General features: G+C 45.2%; 1 protein-coding gene across 10 annotated transcripts in view; it reads left to right on the top strand.

Annotated features, from left to right (window-relative positions):
• SVIL (supervillin) overlaps positions 1-17,325 on the top strand; it is a 122,630-nt gene that overhangs the window by 56,843 nt on the left and 48,462 nt on the right. For 9 of the 10 annotated variants that reach the window (XM_044227666.1, XM_044227667.1, XM_044227662.1 and 6 more), the window contains 7 exons: positions 611-645; positions 1,210-1,271; positions 1,554-1,693; positions 4,825-5,068; positions 5,694-6,267; positions 7,064-7,289; positions 14,779-14,908. In XM_044227666.1, coding sequence (XP_044083601.1) covers positions 611-645; positions 1,210-1,271; positions 1,554-1,693; positions 4,825-5,068; positions 5,694-6,267; positions 7,064-7,289; positions 14,779-14,908 — 1,411 coding nt within the window. The remainder of the gene's footprint in view (positions 1-610; positions 646-1,209; positions 1,272-1,553; positions 1,694-4,824; positions 5,069-5,693; positions 6,268-7,063; positions 7,290-14,778; positions 14,909-17,325) is intronic. The other variant, XM_044227661.1, reaches the window with a different exon arrangement.

Raw genomic sequence — 17,325 nt, 5'->3', positions numbered from 1 at the left:
GTGGTGATTCCATCGTTCCTCCATCTAATCTATAAGGAATATTTATGTGGCTTGTATACATGTATTTTTAAAGAATGCTGCCTGTGGCAACAGTATCGCAGTACAGTTTTACGTTGCGTTCGGTTGGTAAGAAGTGAGACATGTTATTTTTCTTCGTTTACTGTTTTTCATTTCTTATGCCCTCGTTAAATTAGAAACCACAGTGAGTATTCCCCAGATTTTCCCATGCAAAGAACTAGGGATTTTACACTCACTTTCTAAATGTCTGTCTGCTTGTCGTATCTGAGTTTTACACGGTCCTATGCTTCTACGTAGAGACAATGAGGTTTGTGTACAAACTGACCAGTTGTGTTTAATGAGTCACACTCGGTTCTCATTTGTCTCCACGAGGTGTGCACCAGGCTGGGTTGTGTGCACACACACTGCACTGTGTCCGTTAACACCTGTATCTGTGTATTCACAATGAAGATTGCTAGCAGGATGATATTCTTTAAGAGAGTTCGATTGAATTTTTACTTTTGCTTTAACTTTTCATCTGATGTTTTATTTGGATCTTCTATTCCCACCAGCTAATTTTTTGTTATTATTATTTGCCTAATGTCTTTCCTAGGTCTGCTTCGCATTCAGAAATGCCGGCCACGGAAGGCAAGTATCTGTTTTCCTTTTGTCACTTCTCTGTCATCTCACCCAGATTAGGTTTCTGTAAGATTCTGCTTTTTTTGAGAGGATGGGGTTTTGGAGTCTACTGATTTCTTCGCTGCAGGTTTTCTTTCTGTGACTCTAAAAACCTAGTTAAGATTCTGGGGTGAGCTTTTCCTTCCTTTTAAGAGCGTTAGAACTGTGGAATGAATAATACCAAAATAACTGATTTACTAAAGCAGCAGCTTTTTGTTGTTAATTACTTGTTACTGTGTAACAATAAAGAATTCCTTTCATAAAATCTATTCTTAAACCTCAATTTTTCAAATATTGTCATAGAGAATTCCTGTCCAGACCGAGTTTTGTCTGGTTAATTGCAAAGGAAATTAGCACCTTTTTACTGAGCAGAAGAATGGGATCCCTCCAGGGGGAAAATATTGCCAATTATAATCTTTGGTACATCCATTCTTACATTCAAAGGATTTCCAGGGTCAGGCTTGGGAAACTTTTCAGAGACTTCACCTACATATTTCTAAAAATGTTCAGTTTTTATTTTGTGGCCTCTTACAGATGAAGAGAAGGTAGACGAACGAGCCAAGCTGAGTGTCGCTGCCAAGAGGCTGCTTTTCAGGGTAAGGTGTACTGAGGTGCCTGAAGTGAAACCGTCCCCTGCTCCCTGCATGGGGCCCTCTGGCCCACCTGGCCTGGCCCACATGCCTCTCAGCGCCTGGCTGGTGAGACCTCCCTACCCCCGCCCCCCACCCCACACTGCATAGGTGCACTCTCCTGAGAATGACACCTGCCTCACAGAGGGTCCCTCCCGGGGTGCCCTGTCAGGGAACAGAGCAGAGACCCTGCAGCCCCAGTGCCCTTTCCACAAACATTTAAGGATTCCGCATCGTTTCTGATCTCAGGAAATGGAAAAATCATTTGATGAGAAAAACGTTCCTAAGCGACGCTCCAGAAACGCGGCGGTGGAGCAAAGGCTGCGGCGGCTCCAGGACCGATCCCACACCCAGCCCGTTACCACCGAGGAGGTGGCCATTGCAGCCACGTAAGTACCCCCTCCTGACCTCTGGGCCTTGGCTGAAAAGTTTTCTTGGAAAAAAAAAAAAAGAGAGAGAGAGAGAGAGAGAAAGAAAAAGATTTAAAGACTTAAGTAAAAATGAAGCGATCAGGAGATGGTTTGGTTAGACTCCACAAGAGATGTTCACACTCCGGGATTTTCCTTCCTGTGGTGTCTCTGAGCTTTGTAACAGGGTGTGTTGCCTGTTGTATCTCCTAGAAAAACCTCAAGACAAATTTTAATTTTTTTGGTCTGTGCCTTTCTCTTAATCTTTTTCACAGTGGAAGACTTAAACCATGAGATTAACATAATGAACCCGAGTGTACTGACCACCGAGTTTCAACAGTTAGCAGCCCGGCCAGTCTTGGCTCTCCCAAAACTCCATCCACTTCACCTGTCCTCCTGCCTCATTTTCAGGCAAACCCCAGATATCATTTCAGCAGCTGCCTCAAAAAGATAAGGGGTTGGAGGGTTTTTTGTTTTGTTTTTTAAATGTGTTTTTAAATAGTCACCAAAAAACCGTAAACAATTCCTTGGAGGTTTGAGGACTTTCCAGTACTTGAGCAGTCCACTCCAATATGTTCAGAATGAATTTCCCAAACTAATTCATTCAGAGATAATTGCTTCAATCAAGCGAAAACTTTTATTGGGTTTTTAGAAATGGTTTTCATGCTTCTGCCCCGGACCCACACGCAGCCTTCCTGAAGAAAGTATGTTCATCTCATTCAGGGCATGGGCACCCCAAGAGGCATCTGTGTTGCAGCCCACAGCTGTGGGCCTGCTGTTATAGCAGCTGCTCACGTCCTTCCCCAGCTGTTCCCCAGCTTCCTGGTGTGTCTGTGGAGGAGCACTTCTTGTGTTCATTAGGAACTCTGAGCAGATCAGCTCTTTTGGTTTTCTATTTTTTCTTATCTTTTTAAATTTTAAAATTTAAAAAATTTTTTAAAAAAGATTTATTTATTTGACAGAGAAAGACACAGCGAGAGGGGGAACACAAGCATGGGGAGTGGGAGAGGGAGAAGCAGGCTTCCCACCGAACCCCCCATGTGGGGCTCGATGCGGGGCTTGATCCCAGGACTCTGGGATCATGACCTGAGCCAAAGGCAGATACTTAGTGACTGAGCCACTCAGGTGCCCTAGCTCTTTTGTTTTTTAATGTTACTCTGAAGTCAGGGTAAATCCTTTCCAAGCTTTAAAAACCTAATCTTATTCCATTTACTTTGCATCATCTCTGTCTCTTAGTTCCTCAGTTTGTAATTGCTTTTCAAGTTCTTTGGTAATTTCCCCCAGAGGACTTATAAATAAATAATTTTGTTAAAATATTTATATACGGTTTCTGAAATTTAAAACTATGTTTTCCTTTAACGCTTCTTTTCTTCTCTCTCCTCATGAATGTTCCTTCTTTGGCAATTGCCTTTAAAGTGAACCTATCCCTGCTTCGTGCTCTGGGGCCACCCAGCCTGTAATGGCGAGACTTCCTAGTCCCAGTGTAGCTAAGAGCACTGTGCAGCCTGCCAGGTACTGGACAGAAGTAGCTGCATGCGGCCCTCAGGCCAAAGGTCCTAGACAGCAGATGCATCTCATTATCCTGAATGTCTTTCATGTGTTTGAGAAACAAGTCAATGCAAGGAGTTGCCTTTGGGGATGGGTGCCATTTTGTTTTGTCGTAGTGCGAGACGCTGCTAACTTCCTGTAGGCCTGCATGAGGAAACCTTTCATCTCCCTGCTTACATCATGTATTGGAACTAGGATCACACTAACTCACTCATCCATTTGTTTTGTTTCTGTTTTTCATAATCACGGTCTTCTCTAAGAAATTTCATCCTCCATCTAAATTACTAGCACTTAATAAAGGTTAATACGAAAATGAGGACTCGACATGAATGTTGAAATTCTAGTAATACCCTGGTTTTTGTAAACACTTGTAGTCATGAATACTACTAAGTTTTGAATTATGTTTTGAAAGTATGTCCTTATGGCACATAGGTGTCCCCTGTTTTGAGGGACCAAAACACAAGGGCCAAAAATAAGTTTAAAGGAAGTCAGATGACAGTGCAGAAATAGTTCTGGCCCCACCCAGAGGCAGGGGTCTACTGCTCTTTAGTCTGGGGCAACTTATGAACTGGTGATTCACTGGTGTTCAGAGAGAATATGCTGTCCACTGGGTTTGAGAACTGGATTTGCCAGTGGCCTCAACCTATATTGTCATCAACATTCCAAGATTCACCATGACCAGGTAATAGGAGCCTTCTCCCCCACCCAGAAGCTGGAGGGATTTTGCAGCACCTGAAATGTCCTTTTTCAAGTTGCTGGGAGTTACAGATCTCTATACCTTTCAGAAAACCGGTAGGAAGCTATGAGAGAAAATGAGGCACTGAAGGAGAGAAGGAATCTTTAAAATGGATCTATTTGTGTTTAGCAAGTGAAAATCGAAACTCCTTGTTCCAGATATATTATTGACAGAATGACTGGATTATTTCCTACTCCTATAAAAAGAAAAGAATACCTCTGAACTACATGTTTATTTTTAAAAAAGATTAATTGAGAGGAAGAGAGAGAGAACAGGGGTAGAGGGGAAAAGGCAGAGGGAGACGGAGAAAGAGAGTCTCAGGCAGACTCTGGGCTGAGTGCGGATCCCGACTCGGGGTTCGATCTCACCATCCTGAGGTCGTGACCTGAGCTGAAACCAAGAGTCGGATGCTCAACTGACTAAGCCACTGAGTCACCCCCGAACCACATATTTAGATAGTGTCTAGGCATGCCATAGATAATGCCTTGGGATTCTCTTTTAGCCTTATTTGTTGTTGATACCACTGATACATCGTCTCTCTACGATAAGGTATATCCAAGCTGACTTCAGTCTCTTAAAGAGGAAATTCGCTTTTTAGAAATAATTTTAGAGATAAAGTTCTGCCTTCATGACATTGGTAATAGCCTCTGCTATTCGCGGGCTTGTTAATAGCTAAACAGTGCCTACACCTGACTTCAACAGGGAGAAATCAGTCCTTTTCAAAATTAAGTGACACTTGGAAGAGAGTTAATATTCAAAATTTAGGGCCTTTTGTCTGTGTTGATCTCTGTCACTGATTTTTTTTTTTTTTAATGTTTATCCCTTTCAGATTACAGGCATCTGCTCACCACAAAGCTTTAGCCAGAGACCAGGCAAATGAGGGCAAAGATTCTGCTGAACAAGGTGAACCTGACTCCTCCACTCTAAGCTTAGCAGAGAAGTTGGCCTTGTTTAACAAATTGTCTCAGCCAGTCTCAAAAGCTATTTCTACCCGAAACAGAATAGACATGAGACAGAGGAGAATGAACGCTCGCTATCAGACTCAGCCGGTCACGCTCGGGGAGGTGGAACAGGTGGGTGCACTGTAAATCTAATCCAGTGTGCGGGTATGTTCTTAAAATACAGGATCGTGATGTTGGCTCCTAGATGGAATTAAGTTGATAAACTATTACCTGTCGGGAGTCTGGTAATAATTTCTTTCCTCAGAAGGATAGCCATGCCGAGTACCTTTTTCATGATTTGCTTGCCGAAATCATCTGGAATGAATCCATTATGGAGAAAAGAATAGGATGAGAAATCTGCTTTTCACCCAGATGATTTTGATTAATGATTAATTTTGATTAAGAAAATACATCTTCCTGGGGCGCCTGGGTGGCTCAGTGGGTTAAAGCCTCTGCCTTCTGCTCAAGTCATGATCTCAGGGTCCTGGGATTGAGCCCCACGTCGGGCTCTCTACTTAGCAGGGAGCCTGCTTCCTTCCTCTCTCTCTCTGCCTGCCTCTCTGCCTGCTTGTGGTCTCTCTCTGTCAAATAAATAAATAAAATATTAAAAAAAAAAAAAAAAAGGAAAATACATCTTCCTGCTAAGACAAGCCGTGAAACTGCCCCCAATGTAGTCATTCATTCTATGTCAATCCCTACTGAGGTTCATATAGATAGTATTTTTGAATCTGCTTTTTTGCACTTTATGTCCTTCCAGGTGCAAAGTGGAAAGCTCATTCCTTTCTCACCGACTGTTAACACCTCTGTGTCCACTGTGGCATCTCTGGTCACGCCGATGTACGCGGGGGATCTTCGGACAAAGCTGTCTGTGGATGACAACACGAGTGCCACTGACTATAAGTTTCCTTCTTCGATAGAAAATTCAGATTCTCCGGTTAGAAGCATCCTGAAGTCCCAAGCCTGGCAGCCTTCAGCAGAGAGTAGTGGGAGCAGAGGAATGTTGAGAGAGTTTGGAGAGGCCGAAAGCAAGAGAGTTTTTACAGGTGGAGATGGTGGTAAAAAGTACGGGTCCTTCGAGGAAGCAGAGCCGCCCTGCTCTACCTTTAACAGAGTCCGGGAAGGAGACAGCCATAAGGAACCCAAATATGCCGTTCCGAGAAAGGGCAGCCTGGAGCTAGGCCATCCTCCCGTTGCCCACCTTGGTGACGAGCTGAAGGAATTCTCCATGGGTAAAAGCCTCGCACAGGGGAGCCCAGACTTGAAGGACAGGCAGCACTTTGAAGAGAAGGTCGACATGGAGAACGTTCCAAGAAGGAAGTTTTCACTAAGAGGTAGGTTACTGCTCCGGAAGTTTTAGAAACCACCTGGGTTTTTGGTATTGGCTTGATTGGTTGTGTGTGTCCGTGATTATTTTTATTTAAAGTAGGAGGACAGTTTATAACTCGTATCGATGACAAATCACAAGTGAATCCCACTCTTCTCCAGACCTCTCTTCCCCTTGAATATGACCTGTTCAGTGGATGGATCAGTTTCCAACAATAGGAGTGCAGGAGCTCTCACGCATGAGGATTCACTCACATAAGTCTTGTGAAATGCTAGCCCTGTGGGCCCCTTTTGTGACTTGGTGACCCCAAAGGGCTGCGCTAAGCACAGGGAATGAGGACTTGAACCCAGGACCGTGGATTTCCAGACTCCTTCCACGGTCCTGGTACGCAGACTGGTAAGCTCCGCTACTTGGGGCTTTCATTTTCCTTCTGCATTTATAGAAAATGATGGCGTGTACGTTACGTTGGTGGTTTTAGCATGTGATTCTGGCCACTGGCAATGTGAAAAGGATTGTTTTGGAGGAGGAGAAGCATTCCATAGTGTGTAGTGAAAGCTCTCTTCCTGTGTCCTGCACACAGGAAAAGACCAGTTGTCACAAAACCTGCTGCGTGCAGTAACCTCCCGGGCAGACTGGTTTCCTCGCAGAGGATGGCGTGCTACAGATTGGTGTGAATCCATGCGGATTGAGTGACACCCCCCACGCCCCCAGATCTTACTCCGTGTGTGGGGCCGCTCGGGGTAGATAGCTGGAGGAATGTCTGCCTGGAGAAGGGAATGCTGACGTGGCTCCTCTCTTCCCAGCAGCGGAGATCGGGGAGCCCCCTTCTGAGCAGACGGGTCTGGCTGCCGGGAAGCCTGTGGCCCCCACTGCAGCCCCCGTGTCCTGGAGGCAGCAAGATCCTGCAGAACCAGGGCAGGAGAAATACTCCAGGAGCCCGTGTGCGATGTTCGCTGCCGGAGAGATCAAAGTGCCTGCGGTGGAGGGCATCCTCGATTCAGCCGGCAAAACCATGTCCATTAAAGAGAGGTAACGTGATTGAATGATGGCAGAGTAATTCTCCTGGGGGTGGAGCTTACATGTTGCTGGTAGGAAAAGCTCCGAGTGATGGGCAGAGATGACGTCATGACCACACGGGGGGCGGTGACGCTGGAGCAGTGCCAGTTTTGGACTCAGGGACGGGCGCGAGCGGATGCTGACTTGTGCTTACTTACTTGTTTGGGGTTCTGTTTTCTCTCTTTCCTATGGAATTCTTGCACTGTCCCGTGATGGAAGCAATGATCTTGGCTCTTTCCCCATCAGACATGTGGCTTCAAATTGAATGCACTTAAGCCTTCATGACTGTCTATGTAACGTGTATGCAGATGGAATGAGGATAAATCCATATTTGGGACAGACGTCTTTGGGATTAGAACCTAAGTTTTATTTGTCCTACAGAAAGGGAAATGGAGGACTCTTGTGAACTGGGTTTAGAATTTTTTTTTTAATATTTTATTTATTTGACAGACAGAGATCACAAGTAGGCAGAGAGGCAGACAGAGAGAGAGGGAAGCAGGCTCCCCACTGAGCAGAGAGCCCGACGCGGGGCTCGATCCCAGGACCCTGGGATCATGACCTGGGCCGAAGGCAGTGGCTTAACCCACTGAGCCACCCAGGCGCCCCAGAAGTTTTATGTCAGGTAATAGCTGTGAAAGATGACATTGGAATATCCAGTAACACTGTAACCTCGTTTCCAAAAATCGAGTGGAGAATTGAGAAGGGTATATTTAAATGGGACAGGGACAAGGAACCAGGGCTAAATATTTCAGGCTGTGTTTTCCTTGTTAGCCTTTAGCCACTGTGGAATTACACAGCAAAAAATGTCATAGCGATAAAAAGACTAGATGCAGAAAGATCTCTATCCTTCTAGGGTGCCCAGCACAGCTGTGTCTGCCATCCGCTCTGCCGGCACCCTTCCTTCGCACGTCCCGCCATTCGGAAGCTTTCTTCCTTTGCCAGACAGTGGCCACTCTGATGTTTCTGGATACATTTTGCACTGCCTAAGACTATACATCAAACCACGATGAAAATTCCTCATTCTGCTTTCCAAGTCCAAGTTTTTTGAGCCCCATGCTTAAAAAGGTTAGATAGATGGGGACTTTCTCAACCGACAAATTAGTAAGGTTATTCAATCTTAACGTACTTTTGCCTTCACTTGTTTTCAAATTCACAGTAGATGAGACTGCCGGACTGGGGCTTAGATGAAGGGGAAGATAATACCCCATCAGCTAAATGGGAGTGAGGTCTTGAGTCAGAGACACTGGCCTGTGCTGGTGTGAATTCCTCCTCCACCAAAACCTGGCCCAGGGAGAGTTTGATCCCAGAGATCCTACTCCTCATCATCGGTTGGGTGAGAAGGAAGAGACATCATTTAAGGGAATTAATGACTAATAACCACTTACACACAAGTTCAGGTGTTTCATTGGTAAAATATTTCACTGGGGTAAAAAAAAAAAGTATGCCCCCTTCTTTCACAGGCTCTTAAAGGAGAATCCTCATCTTTGGGTATAATCTGTCTGTTAGGATTTTGGACCTTCGAGGAAGAAGTTTTATGTCTCTCCACTGTGCAGTAATTCTTGGTTTACCTGCCTGTTTATGGTAAATTTGGTATATTTTCTATTAGCATAATTTATTGACAAGCTTAGCTGCTAATAAAGGATGAGAGACACTTCTCTTAGAAAATATATCGCCAGCGATCTCCCCCCCTTATGTTGATAGTATTTTTATTTGTACTTTGCTGAAAACACAAACGGTGTTATCTTTACAGTCCATCTGTGGTAGTTTTTCCTGAAGCAGGGCTCTGACCCCTCCCTTCTGTTCAGAAAGAAAGAATGAAGCTTGACCTATTTAAAATAAGAATGCTCTTTGTATATTATTTGGCCTTTTTTTTCCTTTTGTGATGTAACATATCACGTGGAACTTTCAAACTTTATCTTAACTTCTGACTGCCCTGTCTCACCAAAGAAGGAGTTCGGTTCCAAGGGCCACTAAGGCCCAACGGGGGCGAAGGGACCGACCCCAGGGGCTGGCCTCCGACCTCCCCTGGGTAGCTGGGGTGAGACTGTCATATGCTCACGCTGCTGGGTTAGCCGCTCACCTGTGTTCCAACTAGGAAACTGAACGGAGGACTGAAATGTCAGCGAGACAGGGGTGGGAAAAAGATTTCGCCCTCCTCCTGAACGGATTTTCTCAATTCATGTGTTCTTTGCATGGCTTATTTCCAATTCCTCCTTCACATCTGACTCTTAGTAAGAGGTGGAGACTGGACTTCGCAGATGTCCTTCATTGTTTTTAGAAAGCTGCAGCTTTCACTTCCTTAGCCTTGTGCATCCATCTCTTTCCTGCCTGGGAGGTGGGCCTGTTGAGTCCTGAGGGACACCAGGGGTCATCCACCCTCCCCCCGCTTGGAATTTCTTATGGACCACCTCACTTAGTACTGAAGGCAGCCCTTGCAGGGAGGCAATGCTGTCCCCATTTTATACTCTGATAACTCGGACTTGGAAGAGTGTCAGAGTGTAACTCAGAGTGTAACTAAGAAATCACAGGAAAGCTTCAGTATGCTCCTCTTTGGGGGGAAGCTGGTCGTTCAAGGAGATGTCCCTAAAGGCTCCTTTTCTTTCTTCCTCTTTTCTAATGTCCGCAATGTCAAGTTTGAACCATAACTAGCACCACTCAGGCTACCCATTGGCATTTTGCACTGGATTAGTAAAATCAGCTGTTTCATAACTGCCTAAATGATTTGGGTTTAAATTGACCCTGTTCGGGTACTTCATTTTATTTATTTATTTATTTATTTATATTTGACAGACAGAGATTACAAGCAGGCAGAGAGGCAGGCAGAGAGAGAGGGAGAAGCAGGCTCCCCGCTGAGCAGAGAGCCTGATGCAGGGCTTGATCCCAGGACCCTGGGATCATGACCTGAGCCAAAGGCAGAGGCTTAAACCCACTGAGTCACCCAGGCACCCCTGTTTGGGTACTTCTTATTCTAAGTCAAATAAATTGTGTGTTCTTTAGGGGTAAGACCCTTGAGACCTCTTTAGAAGTATACTAGGCTATTAGGAACCTTATCCACAGTTACCAAAGCAACTGTAGCTGTGCTTTGGGATTCAGGAAAAGATTCCTAAACAAGGCAACAAAGAAAGCCATCCTCTCACTGGCAACTGGTGGAGTGTGAGGGCTTAGGTGAACTCCCAGAATGGCAAAGAATGTGATCCTTGGCCCTCACCAGCCTAGCAGTCCGCCCTGCAGAGGCCCGCTCTGGCCCCTGCATTCCCCCCCATTCCCCTGCTTCCGACCCCACCAGACTGCATCCATGCTCCCCCAACAGGGACTGGAGGCTCTTGCTCAAGATTTCAAGATTTCAGCCACCGGAGGGCCCCCAGATTTACGTAAGAATTCGGGCCCCAGGAGTCTTCTCTGATCTTTGATGTGTCCTCATTTAAAAGACACAAGAGCTTACTCCAGCAGCCTGCAAACCAGCCAAGACCAAGATCTGATAGGAGTACTGATCTGTGCTGCTCTGTCCTATCTGAAATCTGTGGGGTGCCAGTGATTCAAAGGGGGAAGAAAAAAAAAACATACTTAAGATTAGGGGCACATGGTTTGCCTGTCCCACATTTGACCCAGCCCCATCGACAGGGAGCCTGCAAAACCCGTTCTAATCAGGCTGGCCTCTTAGACGGGGCTGAACACAGGCCTGTCAGGCCAGCATTCCCTGCTGAGAAAGTGTGGGCCTTGGCGAGAGAGGCAGACATTTCCCTGGGCGGCCTTGGAAGCACACAGCACGCTATGGCCCCCAGCCAGGCCTTGGGGTTAATAGGCTAACCCAGTGCCACTCACAGGGCTCCCCGCCTCAGACCAAGCAGATGCCCAGGCTGTCAGCATCACAGCCCTGTAAATAGCGCTCGGACTTGGCGGATGTGAAAAGCGCTGACAGTTGTTTGAATTGCATAGGCAGTAATTTATGTCGTGTGTGGGAGCAGACCTTTCGCTCCTTGGCCCCCACCAGTGGGTCATGGAATCACAGGAGGAGGGTTTGGAAAGGTCTCCTGCCCTTCCCGGCCTGCGGATCACCAAGTAGGAAAACCATAATGCATGTAAGTTTCAGCGCGTGTTATTCGTTAAGTTTGCCGTCATTGGCACTCAGTAAGCCAGGGCAGGGTCCCAGTCCTGTGTGGCCTAAGTTAAAATACCAGTTGCTCCACGTGATTCTGCTGACCCTGTAGTCCTTGGAAGTGCCTGATGAGACCCTGCCAGCACATCCAGAAGCAAGATTTCAGGTTTGGGGCCTGAAATGAAGGCCATTACAGGGGAGAAAAAAGCCAACATTATAAGAAACCCAGAATACTATGCAGTCTCTAAAACATTCGGACACAAATGGGTCTGGTCAGCTAACACACTAATGGAGACAGACAAGCCATGCTCTGGGAGGCAGGGCACCCCTCCCTGGGCACGGCATCTCCCTGCCCCTCCCCTCTAACTGCAAACCGCCCCCCCCCCACCGCCACCACTACCTGACATGCAGTGTGACCTCAGTCAGTGAAATCCTTCGTCTGTGTGTGCACTCATGCCTCATCTGTCTCCTCAGAATAATCTTCAGTTTCTTTGGAACCAGTAGAGCATGAGGTGGGCCATAAAGTGATTGTAGAGTCCACAGTTTGTTTTTTCTACGTCCGGTTTACGTGCACTCAGGGCAGCCATCAAGGAAACCGTATGGTTATTTGGGTTATGTTTTCATTGCTCCAGACACCCAGGAGCTTTGTTTCAAGAATGTCCTCAAAGACTGTAGCACAGGATTTCCCATAAGCTCAGCTCACGGGGATGAACTTCGACTTTTTAGATTCTCTCAGCTCACTTGGGATCAAATCCGATTAAAAAGGTAGACAAAAAGAGATGGTCAAGATGAAGAACTACCGTCTGTGTCAAAGGGGAAGTAAGAGACAGAAGCCGGCCCCGAGACCAGTTTGCAAGGAGAATATCGGGGAGATGAATGTCTCTCATGAGATGGCACGTTGGAAGTACTTCTTCATTTGGGTGTAAAAATACCGGCATGCTCACTTTCTTAAAATCTCACTTGTAGATGCTTGGAAATACTCTGTGAAAGTACATAGATACTTTGAAAGCTCTATGCAAATACTAGTTGTTTTTTAATGATCTGATTTTATTTGGTTATTTTTCCTTATTAGCATAAAACTGATTCATTCAAAATAATTAGAGAAAAGCGAAATCATTGTGTAGTCTGATGAAAACACCTGAAGGCACTGAGCATTTATTTTCAAGTACATGAACTGGCCCTGGTAGCATGCAGAGTACTGTCAAACATCACAGACTATAGAATGCAGGGCTAAATGGCACCTTCAGCCAAATGGGGTCTGTCTTAGGATTTTGACTCTAATTGCCAAAGTGGGTTATTTTCCTCTACCACCAAGCATGTCTCTGACTCCAGCTGGGAGTCCTGCAATTCAGCAAATTCTGACACTGTCTACTTGGAGATGGCTTCAGATGCCACAGGTTAAGCGCTCTGTTGCATAAGGATGCCCCCTTAACACACACTGTCATATCAGATGCTAGAGGAAGGTTCAGGTTGTCTCCTGGACTTTTGACCCTATAGGCTACAGATTAGAGATTCCGGTGACCCCCTCCTTGGGTTTGATTTACTAGAGCCTCCTTACTAGATCTCAACCTTCTTATAGAAGGTTATAACACAGGAATAGCTGGATGGAAGAGATGCATAGGGTAAGGTATAAAGAAAGCGCGTTGAGCTTCCAATCCTCTCTGAGCCCCATCCTTTTGGGTATTTATGGAGACCTCATTCCATAGGCATGGTTGATTGGATCATTGGCCATTGGTGACTGATTCAGCCACCAGCCACTCTGCAGAAGTCAGGGAATAGGACTGTAAATCCCACTCCTCTAATCACAAACCACATGATTGGTTCTCCTGGCAACCAGTCCCCATCCTTAAGGGCTTTCCTAAGGTCACCTGATTAATATAAAGACACCTCTGTCATTCTCATCATTTAGGAAATTTCAAGGGGTTTAGCAGCTCTAGACCCGGAAGGGTGATGAAATCCAAGAACAAATTTCTTATTATAAATCACAATATCACAATAAGGTGGCATTGTATCCGTTTTATAGAATGGTCATGTGAGGTCTTATGTGCTCTAACATAGTGGAAAGGAAAGAAAGGAAAAGGAAGAGAAGGGAATAGGTCCTGAGCTTGAAGCTCCTTCCCTTTTAGGGGACTCCTTTTCTTCGTGCTTACTTTCCATTCCTTGAATGAATAGACAAGGTATGATTATGCACAAATTTTTAGATGGAAGTAGATTCTTATTTAAGTACTGCATAGGAAAACTTTTATTAGTGGAGTCAGGAAGTGGAGTAGAAGGGACCTAAGAGACCTTTGAGTCCAGTTCCCAGAATTACCAACAAGGAAAGGATGCCAGGCTACTGGGCCAGAGTTCACGGCCAGGCTAGAGCTGATGTGCTTTCAAGTATGCCATTTATGGACATGCACTAGGATGTTCAAAAGAACTCCACCCAGCAGGCTCGGCAGAGAAGAACGGCAGGGGCCGTCTAATGCCTTTTCCCCCCCATCTTTACATTGTTTGAACAGCAGCTGAAATGAGTTTAGTAATCAGTTTTTTTCCTTTCATCTTTCCTATGTCTGGCCAACTTCAGTGCCTGAGACAGCTTCATTCATCATAGGAGAGCAAGCTGGAGAAACCTTACGCACATGGAAACAGCCTTTTCCCAGGCTGTAGCATCCAGGCAGCTTGGTACCAGGTCACATCAGATTGAGCTAAAGTAGGTTAGGTAAAAAAACCCCAATTAATTAGATTCTTTTTTTGTATGTGGCATTCCCCAGGAGGAAAGTTGGAGTCATTTTAAAACATTTAAAACAGGTTTGTAGAGAATAGTTTCCATATTAAGATAGATTGGAGAGACCACATACCTTTGGAGGAAAAGAACAGGGCTTAGAGTACAGAGAGATGAAAATCTTAAACATCTTCTTTTGCCTCTTCTTGAAAGATATGAAGTGATTGTCAGTTCATTATAACTTTGAGTTTTTAAAGCCATTTCTGCTAAATTTTCTGCAAAGGAGTACTGTCCATCCAGCTATAGCTGTTAAATGTTATTCCACAAAGTGACCAGAAGGGGTCACTAGAAAACATTTTTCTCTGGGGATGGTTTACCTTCATCTCCTTGTTCTCAGCGGAAGGGCAAGGAAAAAAACACAAAGGTAATTCCTCTGGTGGAATGTTGATGCTAAGATTTGGGGGAAAGGACATCTTAGAAAAGGGGATGCTTGTATTAATTTTCCAGACAGGACTTTTTTCAGAATAAATGAAACTCAAAAAGATTGAAAGTAGGTAGCTGTGGTCATGTTTTGGCCAAAGACTAACTTACCCAAACTATGCTTCTGTTACAAGGTAGAGTTTGGTGCTGAACCCCTTTTGGTTGGCTTATTTTCCCCCCAGGTTAGCACTGTTGAAGAAGAGTGGGGAAGAAGATTGGAAAAACAGACTCATCAGAAAGCAGGAGTATGGCAAGGCGTCTGTCACCAGCAGCCTGCACATACAAGAAACGGAACAGTCCCTCAAGAAGAAGGTAACGTTCTCTATGTTCAGAAAAAGCATTCAACTAACATCACACTTGGAAGTGTATCAGCTAGGCAAGCATGCCCTAACTAATGCCCACTCTGGGAGGCGCTGTCTTGCCTCGGGTACACACTGCACATCTGCCTCGCAGCAGCCGAAACTGATCAAAAGGTCAAGCCTTGAGATGCTATCAAAGTGTGAACAGCGCTGTGTACATAGTGCGTGAAGCAAGCAAGTTCCTGTATTTTGAAGTGTGTACTTTCACTTCGGTTTAAAACCTTCCAAAGCGAAGTCATTTTGGCATTACGGTGTTATTAAAATCTTTAGAGTAACAATCTTTAGTTGACCACAAGCCATTTACAAGATGCATTTACAATGCGGTCTTGAATGTCCTGTGCTAAGATTTAAAAACTGAAACATAGAAAACAAGGACATATGTGTGGTCAGTGAGTACTTATTTTCTTATTACTTATTATTGTGAGCGTGTTTTACAAGGAGCCAGGTATGCCTCATGTTGAGAATGTATAGCAAAATTCGTTACAAATTAAAATCAGGTAATAAAAAAAAGAACCAAAACCAAAAAACCAAGTAATGCTCTGTGATCGATACTGGCAAGTGTTTCGATACTGACAAGTTATTAAATTACTAATGTGATGATGACCAGCTTTGGACCAGTCAGTGCGCACTCTCAGAGCTGATGGTGAGTTTCCTGTCGCTTGGCCCTACGCTTGCAAATGCATGTCCTGGCTGGGGACAAGGCAGCCACCTGTCACATGTCCACTGGCCAACTTCTAGGATCAAAAGTCTTCAAACAGAAACAAACAAACAAAAAACCCCAAAAAACCAACAGTTCCACCAGGATGATCCCCTGTACCTCTTTTAGTTCTAAAACAACTTAACATCTATGGAAGAGAGGAACTGTGAATGTGGCCGGTAGCCATTCAGAAACTTCCAGGGAAGGGAGGTGCCCGTGTAGGATGCTAAGGTGGGAATTCTGGTGCTATTTGATATGGTCCTTGTGAGTCCTCTTAGGTTGAATTGAAACAACAATTTGGATTTTCTTGTTTGAGACATATAAGATATTAAAGATAGTGACTGAAAACATCATTTCAGCCGCGAGAATTCTGGTGCTATTTGATATGGTCCTTGTGTGTTCTCTTAGGTTGAATTGAATAACAACAATTTGAATTTCCTTGTTTGAGACATATAAGATATTAAAGATAATGACTGAAAACATCATTTCAGCTATTTGTAAAGTTCTCTAATACAGCTGACTTAAAAGCATGTGGGCGAAATCTGGATTTCAAGAATGCGATCTTGAAGTGGAGAAAAAACAAAAACAAAAACCGGGCTCCCTTGATGTATCTCTGTTGCCCACACACTTTATTTAAAAGGGTCTTGAAATCATCGATTCAGCAATAACTTTAACACTCCCTTCTTGTTGGTCATTTTGGAAGATGCAGAGAAGCCATAGGAGCTGACAGGCCCATATGGGGTTGGCAAAAATTCAGATACAGCTCTCATGCAGAAAGGTAGCTGGGCTTCTCGGGAACAGTGAATGGGATAGGCGCCCGACCCCTTAAAAGGTGAGGGGGGATCATTTGAGCTGTGAGTAGAGGATGAGATCTGAACTTCGCCCCACTTAGGTTTTCAGATCTGAACGACGCCCCACTGTCGTTGCCCGTGGGGGAGAGCGTAGCCCATAGGAGCGCGGGGGCTCTAAGCATGCCTGGGACCCAAGTGTGCAGACATGTCTCTGTGCTCCGGGACATTGCAGATGCCGCAGCCATCGTGAATGCACTCTTCCTCCTCCTCCTCCTCAGTGACCTAGTTCGCCAGGGCCTGAGACAGTAAGCTCTTTGAAGTTAAAATAAGCCGATCTATTTTGGGCTTTTGTAACAGACATTGGGAAATCTCAGGTTCTGTTGAGGTCAAGTGGTTTTCACATGGCTCCTGATAAGCCCTCGGCTTTTTTTCATCCCTAAGGGCTGGCAATATATTTCAATCACACCTTCACTGGGCTCAGATGTGAGGTGCCTTAAACCTAATCTGTCTTCATACGGTCCCCCAACAGCTGAGCGGTGCTCAAGAGACGCCTCTGCTCCTGGGTGTCTGAATGCTGCCCGGAGAAAGAAAGATATTCATGCCATGTGGTGCATGCAGATGGGATCTGGCTGCCTGGGTTGGATCTAGACTTGCTGATGGAGAGCTCTGCTAAGGGGAGCAAGTTCTAGAATCTTCCCTTTTTTCCACCCAGAGAAGAAGAGAGCTGGTTATACAGTCAGGGCTTCACTTCCAGCATAGTTTGTGAATTCATCAAAGGCACAGAACTGTGGTGCCCGTCCGCCCTCCTCCTGCTTTTTGTATGTTGTAAGCACAACCCAGTGAGCTGCAGCCTGGGGAAATGCAGAGGAGGCAGGAAATAGA

Source organism: Neovison vison, chromosome 12, assembly GCF_020171115.1.
Source record: "Neovison vison isolate M4711 chromosome 12, ASM_NN_V1, whole genome shotgun sequence".
NCBI lineage: Eukaryota > Metazoa > Chordata > Mammalia > Carnivora > Mustelidae > Neogale > Neogale vison.
This window is presented reverse-complemented; position numbering and strand designations above follow the sequence as displayed.